This window comes from Muscardinus avellanarius, assembly GCF_963383645.1.
Source record: "Muscardinus avellanarius genome assembly, chromosome: 15".
NCBI classification, from domain to species: domain Eukaryota; kingdom Metazoa; phylum Chordata; class Mammalia; order Rodentia; family Gliridae; genus Muscardinus; species Muscardinus avellanarius.
In genome coordinates, this window is record NC_137801.1 from 58,167,736 (window position 1) to 58,188,370 (window position 20,635).

General features: G+C 35.5%; 1 protein-coding gene across 10 annotated transcripts in view; it reads left to right on the forward strand.

The window, feature by feature from the left end:
* The window catches only part of EHBP1 (EH domain binding protein 1), a gene marked incomplete at both ends in the record, with an annotated part of 344,370 nt that overhangs the window by 318,846 nt on the left and 4,889 nt on the right, over nt 1-20,635 (forward strand). For all 10 annotated transcript variants that reach the window (XM_080711874.1, XM_080711877.1, XM_080711880.1 and 7 more), the window contains 2 exons: nt 17,129-17,228; nt 18,303-18,376. In XM_080711874.1, coding sequence (XP_080568000.1) covers nt 17,129-17,228; nt 18,303-18,376 — 174 coding nt within the window. The remainder of the gene's footprint in view (nt 1-17,128; nt 17,229-18,302; nt 18,377-20,635) is intronic.

The window sequence follows — 20,635 nt, forward strand, 5'->3', positions numbered from 1 at the left end:
CTGTACTCAAACCTGTGATCCTCCTCCTGTCTCAGCTTCCCAACAGATGTGCACTACTGTACCAGCGTCTTAACTTTTTTCAAAAGGAACTATTCAGGAGGCTGGGGCAAGAAGATAACTTTGAGACCAGACTTGGAAATTTAGCAAGACCTGTTATCAAAATTAAGAAAGTGCTGAGAATATAGCTCAGTGGTAAAGTGTGCTGTGTTCAATCCCAAGAATCATTAAATGAATGGATGGGCTGATAATACCTACTGCAAAAAGTATGTATATCACAGAGCATGACAGAGTGAGCACTCGGGTGCAAAAGCAGCTTCTGCTATCAGCTGTAATAGTAGTCACATTATTTAACATTGTTTCTACCTTTGCTCAGATTTTTCCTTGGCTTTAATATGCATATCTCCCATTCTGTAATTTATTTTTTTTCTAACACATTTTCTTCTTCCATCTCTTTCTGTCTCAATCTCTCCTCTCCCTTTCTTACCCCCTCAAAAAATCCCAGAAGAATGGGTTTGTAAATTTGGCATAAGACTGAAAGTTGTTTTATTTTATTTATTTATTTTATTTATTTATTTATTTATTTATTTTGTGTGGTATCAAAGATGGAACCCAGGGGCATTCTACCTCTGAGCTACACTCCCAGCCCTATTTTTTAGTCTTTTTATTTTTGAAACAGGGTCTCACTGAGTTGAGAAGAGCTTCGCTACGTAGCTGAAGCTGTCTGCAAACTGCAATCCTCATCTCCACCTCCTGAATGCTGGGATTACAAGTGTGCACCACCACACCTGGGTGTTCTTGTCTTGGTGTGTGTGTGTGTGTGTGTGTGTGTGTGTGTGTGTGTGTGTGTGTCTGGAGATGGAACCCAGGGGCATTTGACCTCTGAGACACATTCCCTGCCTTATTTTTATTCTTTATTTTGAAACAGGGTCTCACTAAGTTGCAGAGGGCCTCACTAAGTAGCTGAGGTTGTCCACAAACCGCGATCCTCCTGGGATTACAAGCGTTCACCACCACACCCAGCTTTGTGTGTCCTTTTATTGGTGCACTATAGTCTCACATTATAATGAAAACCATGTTGACAGTGACATACATGCACACAGTACTGGGTGCCCCCCACCTTTCCATTTCCCTCTCTCCCAATACAAAGTACCCAGATTGATATTGAAATATTCACTTGTATACACATAACCAATGAATTTCCAATAATGACCTTAAGTCTCCTCCCCTACTCTTAGATCTGTTGTTGTTTTAACCCTTAGATTATACATAAAAAGTAACTTTAATAAATATTTGCATGAATACCATAACTTTCATTGCCAGATAACTATGATGGCATAGGAATTTTTCAAGTTCCTTGATGTGTGTAAGTTTCATTGAATTGGTATACTACTATCTATGAGTTTTGTGAGGCACATCCCAAAACAAACTCATTTAGAACATCATATAGGAATCAACTTTACAAATGCATTTTCTCTTCTTCTGTTTCATCCTGACACTATCCTAAGAATCTTTACCAAGATTTCATAATTTGATCTGAAGAGAATGACATCAGAGATGGATATAGATGTGTCAGTTGTCTTCTTATTTCAGTCAGAATCAAGATAGTTTATGGAAAGGTATAAGGTACTCTCATTTTCCCCAAATGGAAACATTTTTCTTTAAAAATGCAGATATTAGTGTATACTGACCCTTATTAAGTCCTTTGTCTTAGAGATAGAACTCTCCAGTTATATAGCTATGAGCCTTTTGTTTTTATACAGGGCTTACAAAGATCTGCTTTTAGATCAATGTTCAGTCTATTGTAGAGAACTTGCCAGTTCTTTTTCTAGCAGATGGTAAATTATTTTGTCTTTCTTTTAGTTACTAGGTATTGTTTTCTTTAAAACCTTTTTTAGGCCTTTAGGTGCTTTGCATAAGAAAACTGAATAGCCAGGCATGGTGGCACACACCTGTAACCCCAGTACTTAGGAGGCTGAGACAGGAAGATTGCAACTCGAGACCTACCTCAGAACTTAGACCCTCAGCAATTTAAGTGGAGCTTATATCAAAATAAATAAGTTTAAGTGCTGGGCATGGTGGCGCATGCTTGTAATCCCCGCGCTTGGGAGGCGGAGACAGGAAGATCGCGCAGGTTCGAAGCCAGCCTCGCTGGCGTAAGAGACCCTGTTTCCAAATAAAAATACAAAAATACAAAAATAGGAGTGTAGCCCAGAGGTAGAAGGGTTTCCAGGAACCCCAGTACCACCAAAAAATAAATTAATAATAATGTTTTAAAAAGAGAGACTGGGGTGTAAAAACAGAAAGTGTAAAAACAGAAAGTGTAAAAACAGAAAGGAGGGAAGAAGGATGATAGAACAAAACTATTATTTTTCCTAAAAAAAATACAGTGGACTTTACATTAAAATAAGAATATGTAATTTAGTTTCCCCTTTTGTTTTTAAGCTGGTAACATTTAGTGGGAGGTGATATATGAATTCACAGAATACACAGTTTTAGACATCTCACTTGTGAGTGTCCCCTTTTTTTTGCAGACTGGTTGTATACCACTCCTCATTCTTTACCCACCCCAAAGCCACCCAATCTCAGGCCTCAATCTCAGTTCATTCTGACTTAGCACCACTTGGTGGCCAAACTGAGTAATATAATATCTCCAGTTTAAATAATGCTGTATACATGTATGAAATTATCCACACTAATCTCAATGACATGGGTAGGGAAGGGACGAGTGGGGTGGGTCCAGAGGGGAATGCTCCAAGCACTGTGTGCATGTACATTTCTACCGCATTATACCTCATTATGATGTATAATGACAGTGCACCAATACAAATATCAAATTTTTTTTAATTGGTTTTAGCTGGGTGTGGTAGTGCATAGCTGTAATCACAGTACTTGAGAAGCCAAGACAGGAGGCCGAGACAGGACGATTGCAGGCTGGAGGCCCATGCACAAAATGTCAGCAGGGCAAAATAAAAGATAAAGCAGGGCTCGAGGTGAAGCTCAGAGGTAGAAAAGAATGTCCCTGGGTTCAATCTTTAGAGCTGCCAAAAAAAAGTTTTAACTGTTAAAAGCATTGAAATTCACAGTAAATATACTTCAAAATTATAATTTTGTATGTGTGTGTATATGGTACTGGGGATGGAAGCCAGGGGAATCCTACCTCCAAACTACACCCCCAGCCCTATTTTATTTTTATTTTGAAACAGGGTCTCACTAGGTTGGTAAGAGTATCATTACTTCAGCCTCTCAAGTACTGGAATTACAAGTGGGTGCTACCATGCCCAGCTAAAATATAACTTGAAAAGTTATATTTTGAATATAGATAAATTTTTAGAGAAAATTATTAAAATAGTCACAGATATTTTAATTTCTCATGAGTATGTATTACAGGGCATCAAAATTTGACACTTGTATTTTTGTTGTTGTTGTTGTTGTTGTTGTTGTTGTAGTACTGTGTTTAAACCCAGGGCCTCATGCATACTGGGCAAGTGCTGTACTACGAAGGTATACCCCCAGCATGTCAACTGCATATTTCAAATCAAAGTAAAAGGTTAAATAAAATTGCATTAAACATTAAAATTCAAAGGCAAACTACCATTGTAGGAAAAAGTATCAAGTATCTTAAAGCCAACAAAGTTTGATTTTAGATAATATAATTTTATTAAAATGTTTATTTTTCATAATTTATAGAGGATAAGTTTGTTTGTTACGGTACTGGGAATAGTACCCAGGGCCTCTCACATGCTAAGTACACACTACCACTTAGCTCTATAGCCCCATTTTAAAAAATTATGCTAAAAATGATCGGTATAGACTAGGTAGCTGTTTTTCTAAATTCCGAAATAGATTCTGTGATTTAATAGTAATGAGCATGGAAAATGAAGTATTAACAAATACATTGTGAAGAACAAAGAGGCTTGGTACAAAAATAACTTTGGGTATGAATGTAGGCTATTTTAGCGTGATTGCTTTGACCCTCTTTAAGTGGGCTGCAGCTTTGGAGAAGAGGGAAAGGACATAGAAAACAGTGGACCATAGAGCTAAATGCTGGAGATTAGCTCATGGAATTTAAGTCAGGCCAGGTGAGGTGGCACACACTCGTAATCCAGTGCCCGGGAGGCTGATACAAGGAGGATTGCAGGTTTGGGGCCAGCCTCCACAACTTAGCAAGACCCTGTTTCAAAACTTAAAAAATAAATATAAAGTGCTAGGAGTATGGCTTGGAGATAAAATGCCCCTGGGTTCAAGCTCCAATACCAAAAATAGAAGATTAATTTCAGAATCCTAGATAGACAATTGAAATGTAATAAAGGTTCTCTACACTATTTATATTTAAGATTTTTGTATCATGCTGATCATAGTGGTGCATGCCTGTAAACTCAGGATTTGGGAGCCTGAGACAGGAGGATCACAGGTTTGCAGCCATCCTCTGGAACTTAATGAAACCCTGAAATCGAGCTAGGGGTGTAACTCAGAGGTAGAATGTCCCTGGGTTCAATCCCTAGTTCTGCAAATAAATAAATAAATAAATAAATAAATAAATAAATAGGGGTAATTTACCATATTCTGAGTTTAGATTAAGAAATCTGAAAATACGCTGGGCGTGGTGGCACATGTTTATAATCCCCGCACTTGGGAGGTGGAGACAGATCATGCAGGTTTGAAGCCAGCCTCTCTGGCTTAAGAGACCCTGTTTCCAAACAAAATATAAAATAGGTCTGGGAGAGTAACCTGGAGATAGAAGGGTTCCATACCCAGTACCACCAAAAAGAAGAAGAAGGAGGAGGAGGAGGAGGAGGAGGAGGAGGAGGAGGAGGAGGAGGAGGAGGAGAAGAAGAAATAATCTGGAAATAACTATCATTGGGAATTCTATAGATTTTGGGAGTCATTTATTAGATTTTGTTGAAATTTTTCACTGAACAAACTATTAATTAGAAAGATGACTTTTGAAATAAACAATAGAATATGTACAACTTTGGAAAGGGGAATGTCTCACTGACAGTTCACATTTCAGTAGTTTCTTTAAAAAAAAATGAGGCCAGGTGCAGGTTTATAATCCCAACATTCGGGAGGCTGAGACAGGAGGATCACGGTTCGTGGACAGCCTCAGCTATTTAGCGAAGCCTTTTGCAACTCAGTGAGACCCTGTTTCAAAAATGAAAAGGCCAAAAAAATAGGGCTGGGAATGTAGCTTGGAGGTACATTCCCCTGGGTTCCATCCCCAGTGCCACAAAAAAAAGAGAGGAGAAGGCAAAGAAGAGAAAAATGAGTAATGGAGTAGTTGATGGGCTTCCATGTATGGGGAGATTGAAAAAGGCAAATTGATGGTAGGATACACTTAGGCTGGTTGGTCCAGGAAAATATGTAAAGACATTAGAACTATCATGCTCAGGGCTGGGGGTATAGCTTTTTTAGAACATTTGCCTATCATGTGAGAGACCCAGTACTACAAAAGAGAAAAAGATCAAAAGAAATATGCACAGTGGAAGTAACACCTTAAGATTCGCACCATGTTGCCCAACATATTTACTTCTGTGGGTGGGCCTTTCTAGTCCTTGCAGTGGAATCACCTGGAACTTGCTCCATCAGTAATCCTAAGGATCAGGTTGGGCGTGGTGGCACACACCTGTAATGTAATCCCAACTATTCGGGAGGCTGAAGCATGACGTTACAAGTTAAATAAAATTACTAGTTAAGTTTCTTGAGGCTAGTCTCAGCAATGTAACAAAACTCTGTCACAATATAAATTTTTGTATGTGTATACCCAGGGGATTCTACCTCTGAGCTATGTCACTCTCCCTCCCAAGTCTTATTTTATTTTTTATTTTGAAACAGGGTTTCACTAAGTTGTTAGGGCTCTTGCTAAATTGCTGATGCTGGCCATGAACCTGTGATCCTCCTGACTCAGCCTTCCATGTACTGGGATTACAGGTATATATGTATATATCTATGTCTATATTTTCTTAAGGTCCTTAGATGTGGCTCAGTGGTAAAAATGCCTTGGGTTCGATCCCTAGTACCACCACCAAAAAACAGAGAAGAAAGGAGAAAGAAGAAGAGGAAGAAAGAAGGGGGAGGGAAATTTCAGGAATCAAGGGAGAATCCTGAAGCTTGAGTAAGATGGATCTCTGCCTAGTATGTATCTATGTATATATAGGATAACAACATAACAATGTTAAAGTATACTTGGCCAGGAGCCAAGTATACTCTAGGAGCTTTACATATATTAATTTATTTACTCTTTACAAAACAATGTAAAGTAATACTATTATCCATTTTATAGATGAGGAAACTGAGGCCCAAGGATATTAAGTAATTCACCCAAGTTTACGTAGCTCTTAAACAGCAGAGCTAGAACTTCACTACACCCTGATAATTCACTGCCAGAAAGAGTATTCTTGCTTGAGCATTTTCACTGAATGTTCATTTTCATTGCTCCAGTGAAATCAAGGTTGCCCCAGAAGTGGACAGTTCTATCCCTGGAACCTTGTTTCTTGATGGTATTATATACTGCCTATAATTCAAGGATCCTATGGACACCTTGGCAAAGGAAGAAAGTCTGATTCCTTTTGTGAAGTGTGACATACTACTCTGAAATCATTGTTAAGTCCCAGTTACCTGCAAGGAAAATGCAAACAAAATTTCTCTTTGATGGATGAACTAAGTGAACAGGATGGGGCTTTTCTTGTCTATCAGAGAAATATTTATTAGCCCCAGAGATGGTTCTGAAGAATTGTTTGTTTCTGAGAGCCTCTCTGAAGGCTTTGAGGTTGACCTCAATTCTAAACAGAGACCTAGGAGTCCTCAGCTGTCTAGTGGATGGCTAAGAGTGATGGTTCACAAGACTACCTGGATTTGAGGCCTGGTTCTATCACTAGATAACTACATCTCTAGGTTAGTTATATAACCTCATTAAATACTTCTTGCTATTACTGTTATCATCATCATTGCCATAAGGAGGGAAATATAGGGCAGTGTCTCTCCAGTACTGTTCTCAAGTCTTCAAGAAATGGCACAAGTCCTTTCCAAGTGTTTCTTGTGAACCTAAGTGGAGAAAATAAATTTACTGAGAGGGCTAAGGGGTATCAGATGAGGGATTAGAGTGCTGAAACTCACCAGTCACCTAGGCTGGTCTGGAAAAACAGCATTCATTGCATTTGATTTCAAGATGTTGTGTAATTACTGAAACCCTACACAGCTTAGAAAGCTGCTGGAGAAGCTTCTACATTGTCCTGCCTGACTTAGGCTTTTATGGTTTGAGAATGCATGTGGCCAAAAGCTATTAGAAGATAGGCATAATTCCCTTTAGCTTTCCCTTGTGGAATAAAGATATTTTAAAAGGGACATATGAAGGTATTATGTTAAGTGAAATAAGCCAGGCCCAGAAAAACAAATCCTAAATGATCTTCTCACTTATATGTAGAATGTAAACAAGCAGAACTTACCAAAGTAGAGAATTGGAAGGTGGTTCCCATCCACAAGGGGTATGAAGGGGAAAGGGTTGGGGAGACTGCTCAAAAGATTCAAAATTGTAGTTATATAGAAGAAAATAGTTTGAGGGGTCTAAGTGGTCTCATCTCACCACAAAAAAAAGTGTGTGGTAATTAGCTCAATTTAGACACAACACAAAGTGTACATATTGCAAAGCAACATATACAACATTAAATAATATTAAAAATATTTTTAAAATAAGGGTAGGAAGGCTAGGCACGGTGGTGCATGCTTGTACTAATCCCAATACTTGGGAGGCTGAAACAGAAGGATTACAAATTTGAGGCCTGCCTTGGCAACTTAGTGAGACCCTCCTCAACTTACTGAGACCCTGTTTCAAAAATGAAAAGGGTTGGGGGTCTATTTTGGAGATAGAATGCCCTTAGGTTCAGTCTTCACCCCCCCCCAAAAAAAAAACAAGGAAATATTTTTACTACTAAAGACTTTTTCTTCAGATTATATCATTTATACTTCAAATTGTAATTTCCTTTTTTTAACATTCTTTCATAACCAGTAAGCTTTTAGATATATTCTATTAGTTTATAATTTTTATCTTAAAATTTACCTATTTCACTTTTTTATAATTAGTATCCCATGATCTACTTTGTTTTTAAGTCTCTAAAACTTATCACAAGAAACTAAACTGCATTACCTGGAGCACAGTCACATCGCTGTCGCCATGGCTGAGGCTGGCTTTTTTATATGCAATGGTAGTGTTGACAGAGGAAAGCATTCATTTTGTTTTCCCAAATGCAGAGATGGGCTTGAACTGATTCATCTACTTTTTGTATCACTTCTACTTACCAATGACATACTAACTATAGACTTCATCAACAAAAATTTAAATTTATTATTAAATTTATGCCGGGCGTGGTGGCGCATGCTTGTAATCCCAGCGCTTGGGAGGCTGAGATAGGAGGATCGCACAGGTTTGAAGCCAGCCTCAGCTACTTAGTGAGACCCTGTTTCCAAGTAAAGTATAAAATAGGTCTGGGAGTATAGCCCGGAGGTAAAAGCCTCTGGGTCCCATTCCCAGTACCACCAAAAAAAAAAAAAATTATTTATTCATGGCACTGGGGATGGAACTCAAGGGAACTCTACCTCCAAGTGAGTTACACCCCCAGCCCTTTATTTATTATTTATTTATTTATTTATTTATTTATTTATTTATTTTGCTTTTGAAACAGGGTCTCATTAGGTTGATGTGAGTCTCACTACTTATTGAGGCTGTCCTTGAATTTGCAAACCTATCTCAGCCTCCCAAGTACTGGGATTACAGGATTGTATCACCACACACAGCAGGATTCATTTTTTTAAAAAACTAAACAAAGCCCACATTAGATGCAGATTCAGTGTTTGTCTCTTTTGTAGTATATTCAAAATGACAGATCTAATTGGCCACTTAAACTGTTATACATTATGCTTGGCTCTATCAGAATTTATAGTCTTAGCTATAGGAATTTCTCAAAATTAAGTAAACATTCATAATGGTACTCCATAATTTTTAGGATGTCTTTGTGTGTGCATTTGTGTAGTACTGAAGAATGAACCCAAAGGCACTAAGCTACACCCCCAGCCCTTTTTATATATTTTATTTTGAAACAGGGTCTCACTAAATTGCTGAGGCTGATCTCAAACCTGTGGTCTTCCTATTTCAGCCTCCCACATACTTGGATTACAGGTATGAGTCACTACACCCAGCAAGAGATCTTTAAAGTTAATTTATGAGTTAGGTGCTTTTCAATAAAATACTCAGATTATGGATTGTGTTCCAAGGCCACTATTCCAAGGCCTAAATTTAATTTTCTTGGTTATAAAAAGTTTATGAACATATCCTATAATATTTAAATAATTATATATACATACATATTTAAACACATTAACTTAAAATATAAATGTTAAAATAGAAATGTTGTTTTCTACTCCACTTTTTGAGAAATAATTTTATTCAACTTTTCATGTTCATCTTTGACATTAATGTCTGTCACTTCACTCACTTTTGAGTCATTCCGTGATATGACAGTGAGAGGAGTCCAGGACAGAGAGATGGTAAAGGGAGTTGCCTGGCACATTCCCAAGAATGGGCTTCAGGAGGAGGAGAGCACTGGCAACTGGGGCTGCCCAGCTGTAAGGGCTTCATAGTTCAAGTTCTCCCTCTTACTGAAGGATGCCTAGGAGACTGCTCTCCAAGTAGACTACTCGTTGTTCAGGAATGATGCCTGTTAGTAACTCACTGCATTTTTATCTCATTTTACAAAATATATTAAATGTACCTTAAAAAATAAGTACAACTTTGGAGTTCTGGGAATTTTAACTTTGGCTGAGTGCCACCTATGGGTAGTCAAAATGGGCATGCACTGACCTGAGCTGTTCTCAGTGGTGGAGCGCTTGCTAGTATGTATGAAGCTCTGAATTCAATCCCTAGCAACACAAACAAAAGTAAACTATAAGTAAACGTGAAGAAGTTTATTATAATTTTTCAATGCATTTTTAAAATTGTTGCTATCTTTTTAAAAATTTTATTTATTAGTACATTGCAGTTATATATCATAGGTTCAGTGTGTTAAACACACACACACACACACACACACACACACACACACACACACAGCCAGGCATGGTGGCACACGCTTGTCTCAGCATTTGGGAGGCTGAGACAGTAGGATCTGGGTTGACAGTCTCAGCTACTTGGAGAGGCCTTATGCAACTTAATGAGACCCTGTTTCAAAAATAAAGAATAAAATATAGGGCTGGGGGTGTAGCTCAGAAGTAGAATACTCCTGGGTTCAATACCCAATACTGCAAAATCCCCCCACATACATGCAGTTCTTTGACTATTTCCCTACATGTCCCACCCCACTCCCCCTCCCTTTTTCCCTCTCCACAGAAGTTAGTAAGATTGGTAGTAATAACTTCACATGTTTCCTTGGTATTACTTGAACTGTTTCTATTAGTCCTAACTTCACTTCCCTAATTCCCTCCCCAACCCCCCTTCAACTACTCTACAGGTCTCTCTGCATTATTTAAAGTTCCTGTAATCCTAATACGTGGGAGGCTGAGACAGGAGGACCATAGGTTCACAGCCAGCCTCAGCAACTTAGCAAGACCCTCTGCAATTTTTTTCAAAAGGGGGGGGGGCTGAGAGTCTATCTCAGAGGTAGAATTTCACCACTGAGGTTTAATCTCCAGTGCCACACACACACACAAGTCTCTTATACTTACTAGTTTCTTTCTAGCTTCTACATATGAGAGAAAACATAACACCCTATTAGTCTAAGACTGACTAATTTCATCATAATTTTCTCCAGATCCACCCATTTTCCTGCAAGTAAAATAATTTTGTTCTTTCTTATGGCTGAGTAAAATTCCATTTTGTGTATGTATGACATTTTCTCTCCCCATTCATCTGTTTACATACACCTGTGTTGGTTCCATGATCTGGCTATTGTGAGTTGTGCTGCTATAAACATGTGTGTGCATGTATCTCTGTAGTATTCTGACTTTAGTTCTTCAGCGAAGATACCAAGGAATGGTATAGCTGGGTCATATGGTGGTTCCTTTCCTAGTTTTTTGAGGAATCTTCAAGCTGATCTGCCTAGTGATTGTAGTAATTTGTAATTCAACCAACTGTGTATAAGAGGTCCTATTGTCAGCTGTGGTGGCACAAGCCTGTAATCCCAGCACTTGGGAGGTTCAGACAGAAAGATTGCAGGTTGGAGAACAGCCTCAGCAATGTAGCACGACTCTCAGCAACCTATAGAAATCCTGTTTCAAAACAAGAAATAAAAAGGGTTAGGGATATAGTTTGGAAGTAGAATGCCCCTAGATTCAATCCCTAATACCTCAAAAATAAATAGATAGATGGTCCTGTTGGGTACTATGCTCAATTTATTGCCTTTTAAGAAATACAATACATAAAACAAGCCATTTGCATAAAACAAGCTATTTAGACTTTATTAAGGAACTGATACAGTGATTGCTGTTAATTCCCAACTTACAGGAATAGCCTCTTCTTACACATAAATTGGCTGAGGAAGAACTCTGGGGAAGTTACCTTTGTCTCCTCTTATAGGAAGTCCATTCCTAGAATTCTCTAAAGAGGTTATCTGTAGAGAGATGGAACCCCGATCGTTTCCCACTTTCATTTTTACCAAATGAGTAAACAGAAAGTGTATTTATTTTGAGAAAGTGTGCTAGTTTTTATTTTACTTCAATGAAAAGATGCAGAATTGTCCCCAAAAGTTTATACTCTTAGTACAATAACAAGAATATCATGCTGAGTAAATAGTTTTAAGACAGTTGCTCCTGTTGATTGCTGTTTGAGACTATTCTTGGAGCCAAAACATTTGTTTATATAGTAACATTTATTTCATAATTAGCTCTATTTGCTAGGTTTATCTGTTTTCTAAAACTGGCACACTAGAATCTTGTATATTGTTGGCTTCAGAGTTAATGTCTCTGTGACCCCACATAATTGCAGTAAATTCATTAAACATGTTTCATTTAGTTGGATGCCTTCATATGTCTCTCTGCTGTAATATGTATTTCAAACATCATTATATACTATAATCACCATTAGGACAATTTTTAATGGCAGTATTTTTCATTTTACCTTTGGTTTAACTTGTATCCTTTAAGGAAACTATACTTAAACACTAGCCAGCTGTTCCTGTATGACTGTGGCAAGATTTCAGTATTTTTTAGTGTTTTCATAATGGAAAATCTTGAATTTGTATACAACAGCACCTTACATCTATGTGCTTTTATTCTTTCCCACTGAATTCATCTTCTATCCACCTAAAATTGTACTTATTGTTCCTTGTTTTGCATTTATGTAAAATTCAATGTCTAAAATATACCTTTCTAGTTGCTAAGAGTGGTGTATACCTGTAATCCCAGCTACTTGGGAGGTGGAGACAGGAGGATCACAAGTTCCAGACAATATAGCATGACCCTGTCTCAAAATAAAAAGCTAAACAAAAAACAAACCTGGGGCTGTAACTCAGTGGTAGAGCACCCCTGGGTTCAATCCTTGGTACTGAAAAATGTTTTAATATAAAAAAGAGTAGGAGATTCTAAGATTAATTAGGAAAAGTTAATTAATTAATTAATTAGTGGCATGGGATTTCTGGAAACCCTTCTACCTCCGGGCTACACTCCCAGACCTATTTTATATGCTTATTTGGAAACAGGGTCTCTCAAGCCAGCTTGTCTGGCTTCAAACTTGAGCGATCCTCCTGTCTCCGCCTCCCAAGCGCAGGGATTATAAGAGTGCGCCACCACGCCTGGTGCAGGAAAAGTTAATTTAGAAGACAGTTTCTGAACTATGTTTCAGGATGAGGGGTATAGCTTGCATACCTAGCATACAGGAGGCCCTGGGTTCAATCCCCAGCATCACAAAAATATATGATTAATAATACCAGGGTTTTTGTTTTGCAGTGTACCTCCAAGCTACACTGACAGCCCTATTTTTTATTCTTTATTTTTGAAACAGAGTCTCACTGGGTTGCTGAAAGCCTCAGTAAGTACTTGAGGCTGTCTGCGAACTGCGATCCTCCTATCTCAGCCTCCCAAATGCTGGGATTACAAGCATGTGCCACCATGCTCGGCTTAATCCCCAGGTATTGGACATTGTTTTCATTTATTTTTAAATGTATTGAAAACACTTATGAAAAATATATCAAAATTACATCTAGATTATTGGGTGAGTAAATAAACTCCTGCAGAAAAATATATCAACTTTATTTTTGTGTGTGTGGTAGTGGGCATTGAACCCAGAGGCATTCTACCTCTGAGCTATACCCCAGACTGATTTTATTTCCTATTTGGAAACAGGGTCTTGCTAGGTTAATTCAAGTCTCATTACTTGCTGAGGCTGTATTTGAACCTGCTAGCCTCCTATCTCAGCCTCCCAAGTACTGGGGTAGTGTGAGTCACCACACCCGACTAAATATATCCACTTTAAATCCTTTTATTTTTAGAGGAGATGGAATATAAAAGTGATTGCTATAGTGAACTAACATTTCTAAGTGTTTGTACCACATGTGTTTTGTGTATTATGTGCTGCTTTATTTTAAGTGGTTTTTATTAACTGGGAGAAGAAGAATGATTTGAAGCCATTTTTACAGATAGTATTTTTCCTGCAATTATCATTATCTTTGATTATTTAAAATTTGTTACAAGTCATACTCCAGCTATAATAATTGGCCAGAAGAAAAATCTGACATAAAGAGATCGGGATGTCAGAAAAGACTTCATAGTTCTGAAGGCAAAATAAAAACAGAAGTCCTCAAGGAAGCAAAGCACAAAAAACATTACCAGAGACTGTATTAATGATAAAGTGAAAACTACTTAGGTAGTTTTGTGATATTTTTATTGGTAATATATTTACAATAAACATGAAGCATGCAAACATTTTAATAGCCCAGACATGGTTTTAAATATTAGTAACTCTATACTGAACTATAGTATTTAGTCATATTTTATTTCAAAATGGCTTTCAGTAGTATGTCTTGAAACTGAAAAAAAAATTAAGATTTTAAAAAAGTATCAGTATTTACTCTACGATGACAAAAATGTGGTTGTAATTACAAATTAAAGATAATTTTGAAAGAGAGGTAGTTAACCAGGTGAGGTTAAACAAGATTAAATGATTTATGGTCATTTTATAATATAATGACAGTCTTCATTTTAAGCTACAATGTAAAGTGCTTTATTCTGAGATTAGGTATTGTGGCAGAAGCTAAAACTGCCTTTTTTATAACAGTGCCAGAATACAACCTCTTTTTCTTTTTGCACTAACAAGACTGCTTTACCACCACAGCCCACTCTAAGTAATTAAATCAATCCTTTGTACTTACCGTATTCTCCTCTAGTGACGGTACTAGATCTGATTATATGCTTCATGCATATTCAAAGTACCGCACTGACAGCTCTTTAATGAGCTCTTACTTAATCAGTATGAACAATGTTCATCTTGTTCTTTTTTTCCTCATGCATTAGAGCTAGGAACAGTTGGGAAAAATGAAACATCCAGCATTCATTTGAAAAATATATTGTACTTTGAAAAGTGTCTAAGCTGAGGAAGTTGCATTCTGCCCTTTAAAAGTCTGATGGACAAATTGGATTACTAGTATTGGATTAAATAACAAATGGTTAGAGGAGAAATGAGAAAAGCTCACTGTGATCACAGGCTTTAATATTTTTTGTTACTTATAAAGCTAAAGGGGTCTTTAACCAGTTATTAAAGTCAGGATTAATTTGTAATGGTTCAACTTACTGGCTTTTAAAAGCTTTTTAGATTAAAAAAAAATTAAGATCCCAAAAAACAATAGTGTAAGTGATATATTAGAAGAAACTTTAATTTTTTTATTATTAAGCTAAGTATAGATTTCCATCATTGTATATAATCTCAGCTAAGCATTTAGTGATACAGATTTTTTTGGTTGATTTAAATAATCTATGTAGCCATGTGTACTGTGTCTTTAAATATTTGTTGCTAGGCTCATTTCCTTTTGAAACATGAGACTCTTTTAATAGTAGTCATTTCCTAACAATTAGGGGCAGGGGATCTTTGATTCTTACCTAGAAATCATAGGCATAAGTTAAACTGAAAAAACACAATACCACATCAATATTGTTATACTAAGAAAGCAGTGTTCCATTGAAGAAAATGATGCTAATTTAAGAATAGACTGGTTGCTCCCAGTATTGTCCATAAGCCTCAATTATAGGTTAAGTTAAACTCAAAACAAAGTTTTAATATGTCCATATTTTTAGAAGCCACTTAGGTTATGAACACAAGAATTAGTTCTTTAATCAGAAAATAAAATATCATAAAATCTACACCTATTAATATTGCACACATGTGTCATTTCACTGATCAAAAAAGCTTTCACCAGGGTACAATTGGCCTTTTTCCAAATTGCAAGCTTTTTCTCAGCTTTTTCTTTTTACTCTTTCTTCTTTTGTTGCTACCCAGGGATTTGTGCCTATCGCAGCCTGTATCACATGACCAGTGTCAAGACATCACATGGTCCAAAGTGAATACAAAACCAGCTACCCTAAAGGAGAGATTAAAAATACTGTAAAACAATAAAGACTTTTGTGCAGACTCTAAAAGAATCTATCCTAAATCGGCTTCATACCATTCAGTATTAACAGCATTTGATGAAGGCACATATTCTCACTATTCTCCTGAAAGATGAACAACATATAACAATTTTATAGAAACACTTTGAAATACATGTTTACTCTTTTGCACGCAGATCAGATTTTTATATTCTACTTTAAACGTTTTTTTTAAATTTTATTAATGCTAAAATAGTTAAATTACTTATGATATACCCATAATTTATGCACTAAAAACTATGAAGTAGATATTTGGGCACATGATAAATCACAGACCACTATATAATATAATCTCACCAATGTTAAAGGAAATCTGTGTGTTTCTACAGATAAAGTTTATGTATGTGTTTGATAGCCTTAGCTCTATATCGTTTGGGAGGACATGGGAAATGGAATGGGGAAGTGAGGAGGATGGGGTTGATAAAGAAGACTTGACATTACCTAGTGATACCTCTGTATTGTTTCAGTTTTATAAATGGACTTAAAAAATTGGGGATAATAGTCTTAGCTGGAATATTTAATTTTTATGACATATTTATATTACCACTATGGATGCTATACAGAAGTTGGACTGGTAATATTAAGTAATGGCTTAGCAAAGTAATAAAGCAATCATGGATGAAATTCAGAAAAAAAGGGTAGGAATTGTAAATTTTACTAGGTATAATTTGAAGGGAGAAGGAGAAATTAATATTTTTCTTAAGTATAATCGTGACCTGCTTTATATGAAGACTATAAAGTATATGGTGGACTGTATTATAACCTCTAATATACTAGCCTTTGTTCTGGAAGGGCATAGTGATATGGATGATAAGATGGGTATGAGGGAAAGTGAATTTTAAATATCTGCTCTGTGCAGTCAGTAACTTTACAATCCAAAATGTCAGAGTATCTTTCTCATCAAATTTTTTAAGCATTATTTTCATTGTAATATATTTTTCCCCACCAAAAAATAGTATTTTTTGTAGTACAGTGATTTACCCTCATAGGAATGATGCATTTCAGAATGGTATCTTTAGTTTACTTTGTAAGATGAAAATAAGGAAAAAATAAGTTATTGCACGTGGAAGTTTTCACACAGTCTCTGGATATCTCCAATCTTTCTGCTAGTCTTATGATTCTCATAATGATTTTTTTCAAGATTTTTTTTAATAATGACCATATGTCTGTCAGCACCATGAGTTCCTCATTGAAACATAATAGCAAGTCAGCCTCTAGGGAGGATTTAAAAGGTGGAACATTTTGTTTACCATACTTAGTGTTATAATGATCTATGGGCATGTTCAGTGAGACTGAAATGTAAATGCTGAATAATATCAATTTTAGAAGACTGGGATATGAGTTTTTAAATAGTGCTTCTTTTTTCAAGCCTTAGACTTTAATCTTATATTATTATAAACAGTTTAATTTATATTACTGGAGTACTAAACATTTTATGTTTAACAAAACTTGTGCTAAACTATTATTTGGCTTATAAAATGTCATATAATCATAAGTAACTGTGCTATAGGAAGGAACACAGAAGAAGAAGAAGCTCTGATGCAAGAATGGTTCACGTTGGTTAATAAGAAAAATGCCTTAATAAGGAGAATGAACCAGCTGTCTCTACTGTGAGTACTCATAACTATGCTTGTTTTTCCTACAGCATTAATATTAGGCTTTTTGTTATTGTCTTCTTTGGAGTTTATTAAGCTTAATTTTTCTTTCCTTTAGTATGTTTTATATAAAAAGATAAAATATGGTATATAACAATTTTCATCAGAACAGTAAGAATTTGTAAATGGAGTAAGAGGCACTGAAAAAAGTTCATGATACAAAAAGTCAAGGAATGTAAACAATTCTTGTGTTTATGAAATAAATCTTGTGCAAAAAAGTAGTTTGGGTTTATATCGAGTTAGAAGAAACCCCTCTCGAAAATAAAATTTGAGTCTACTGAAGAATCAAATCCCAAGTTAAAAAATAAAGTTATGAAGACAAAATACATTTGTTGTCTACAGGTGATATTAATCTAAACTTTGGGATAAGAGATTAATTACTTAAACAGAAGTGACCTTTTTATGATTGCAAGAATTAAAATGGAGACTAGATCAAATATAAACATTCTTAGTCTTTAGCATTTAGTTTACCACTGCTTCTTCTTTTCTGTTCACTAGCATTTTATACATATATATATATAGTATGCCACCTAGTGTGGGAATGGGCAGGTTCATATGTTTTATTTTGGTGAAAACCTCTATTTCTATAATTCTGCCATGCCTGAACTTGATAAAAGAGTTATGGTGAAATTTAATTCAAAACTCTAATTTGTCTCTATATTAAATTTGCACTTCCGTGTTTTTGTATTCTTTAAACAAAGCTTTTTGAGTAAAAGAGTGTTTATCATAAACTATGAAAAACATTTTAGAAAATAGCCTTATGCCCACAAGAAACACTGAAGAATGGCACTACTTATTCTCAGATTTAAATATACCTCTGTGCATTCAGGAATTGAAAGAAGAAACTAATAGTACTAGTAAATATTCAACTGAGGAAGGTTTTAGGTTTGTATATCATTTGTTTGGAGTGGCTTAAAGTTAAAGAGAAAAGTCAGTTATGAGTCCTAAAATCAATGTAACCTAAAGGTTCTCTTAAGTGTTTAATGATTTAGTAATTAGCATATTGATGAACTTTTGCAACTTGCCTAGGGAAAAAGAACATGATTTAGAACGAAGGTTTGAGCTGCTGAACCGGGAATTGCGGGCAATGCTAGCCACTGAAGGTAAGAAATGCTGCGGTGGGGTAGCGTATGTGAGGTGTCAGTTGTTACAGAGATTGGAACGGTGTAATATGCATCTGGTTTTACTAGATTTGTTCTAATAGGGATCTACAAGAATTGCAAATAAATGCCTCGGAGGCAGAAAACAGTATCCATATAAACCTAAAGACCCTAATTCAGATAGATAATCATTATTGTTTGCTCCTAAGCACAAAATGTGATTTGGAAACTTTAAATTTCCATAAAATGTAAAAGATAAGGAGTTACTTGATTTAGTTACTATATAACTATATACATATAGTATGGTTTATATATATTATATATTTTAAAGTTGTTTCCACTAGAAAGGCTTAGAAAGACTTATTTTGATTTTTCACCTTTTGACTAAATTTTACCATAATATTTAATTAATACCAACATTAAAATATGTCAGTGTTGAGTCTACTATAATTCTTAAGAGTCCAACTCTTATTAAGTGAATATTCAGGCAAAGATTTGGCAAAGGAAAAGAAATGACACACTTTCATTCTTTTCATAAAGCTTTTAAATAAATTATATAATCTTATACATAGATTGTAATATTAGTAAACATCAGTTACCTTAATATAGCAGTTACTATATGTGATTTTTAAAAAACTTCCTAGGTGTTTTATAATGCTCTTCTCCTTATATCTCTCAGTTGAAAATGTCTTATAGTTCAAAGATTTCTGCTTAAAAGCTAATCCTTTGGGCTCTGTAAAATGGATCTTTTGTCTAATCAATGCAAATTGATTTTCCTATTCTGTATTGACCTCTTAACCCATTGACTGTTCATGGTAATTTCATTCTTCACCTGATAAGGTACCTGATCCATAATAAGTCAATTCTAATTAGTTCAGAAACTAGAAATTTAAGTTTGTAAGGGAAAGTCAAGTGAAGTCTTATATCCTTAAAATATTTTCATATAATATTATCAAATAAAATATACTTTTTATCTACATACTATCTTTTATGTTATAGAAGTTTTATTTTAATTACTTTTAAGTTCACAAATGTCATATGATAAACATTACTGACAATATTTGGATATCTTCATTTAGAAACCCAGTTTACTTTTTTTTTAGTTAGCTAATATCCTTCACATGGTTCTTCAAATGTATCAAATTATTCCATTGATAATGACTATAAAATTTGTCAAAATTAGTTAAGAAGTTTTGTGAAATTTGCTATTGATTTGAAATGTACAATACACTAAATGGTATTTTTCCTCTGTATATAATTTTTGTAGTTGTAGTATAGTCTTTAAAAGAGACTAGAAAGCTAAAAAATTGAAAAGTAGCTGCAGCAAATACTATTTATATAGCCTATATATATTGTGTAATATGTATGTATAATACTATATACATACATATATACATATCATTATAACTATATTCTTTTTGTGGTGCTGGGGATTGAACTCAGGGGCATTTTACCTCCAAACTATACCTTCAGCTCTATATTATTTTTTTATTTGGAAACAATCTCACTAAGTTGCTGAGAGCTTCAGTAGATTTCTGAGGCTGGCTTTGAACCTACAATCCTGTCTCAGCTTCTCAAGTACTGGCATTACATACAAGCACCACCACACCTGGCATGAGTACATTCTTTATAGATTCATTATACATTATACTTAATAGAAAGTAGTATTTAAAATTTTTTTTACCCATCCTCTCTTATATAAATAAATTTTCCTTAAAATACAACTGATCTAGTCAGTTGACTTTTAAGGCAGATATTGGTTATATCCCCAAAATATGTATAATAACCAAATACCATTTGTGTGTATATGGGGGGGTACTAGAGATTGAAGATTCTGGCTCCGAGTTACACCCTCAGCCCTATATTTTATCCTTTATTTTTGAAACAGGGTCTCACTTAAGTTGTGGAGGGCCTCACCAATTAGCTGAGGCTCGCCATGAACCTGCGAGCCTCTTGTCTCAGCCTCCCAAGTACTGGGATTACAAGCGTGCACCACCATGCCCAGCCCAAATACTGGCATTATACATCTAAATGATCCCAGTCTCATTAGTAATCCTATCCCAATATACAGACCTACCATCTTAAATAATCTAACATTTATGTAGCTGACCTTCTTATTATATATTGAAGAACAGTAGAACATATTTTTGAAGTGGGAGGATAATATTTTTCTTTTTAAAATACTTTCAATGCAATTGCTAGTCTTTTATCAGTCTTTGTGTGTCTGTCTCTTTCTCTCTTTAATTTACATTGTCCCATCTG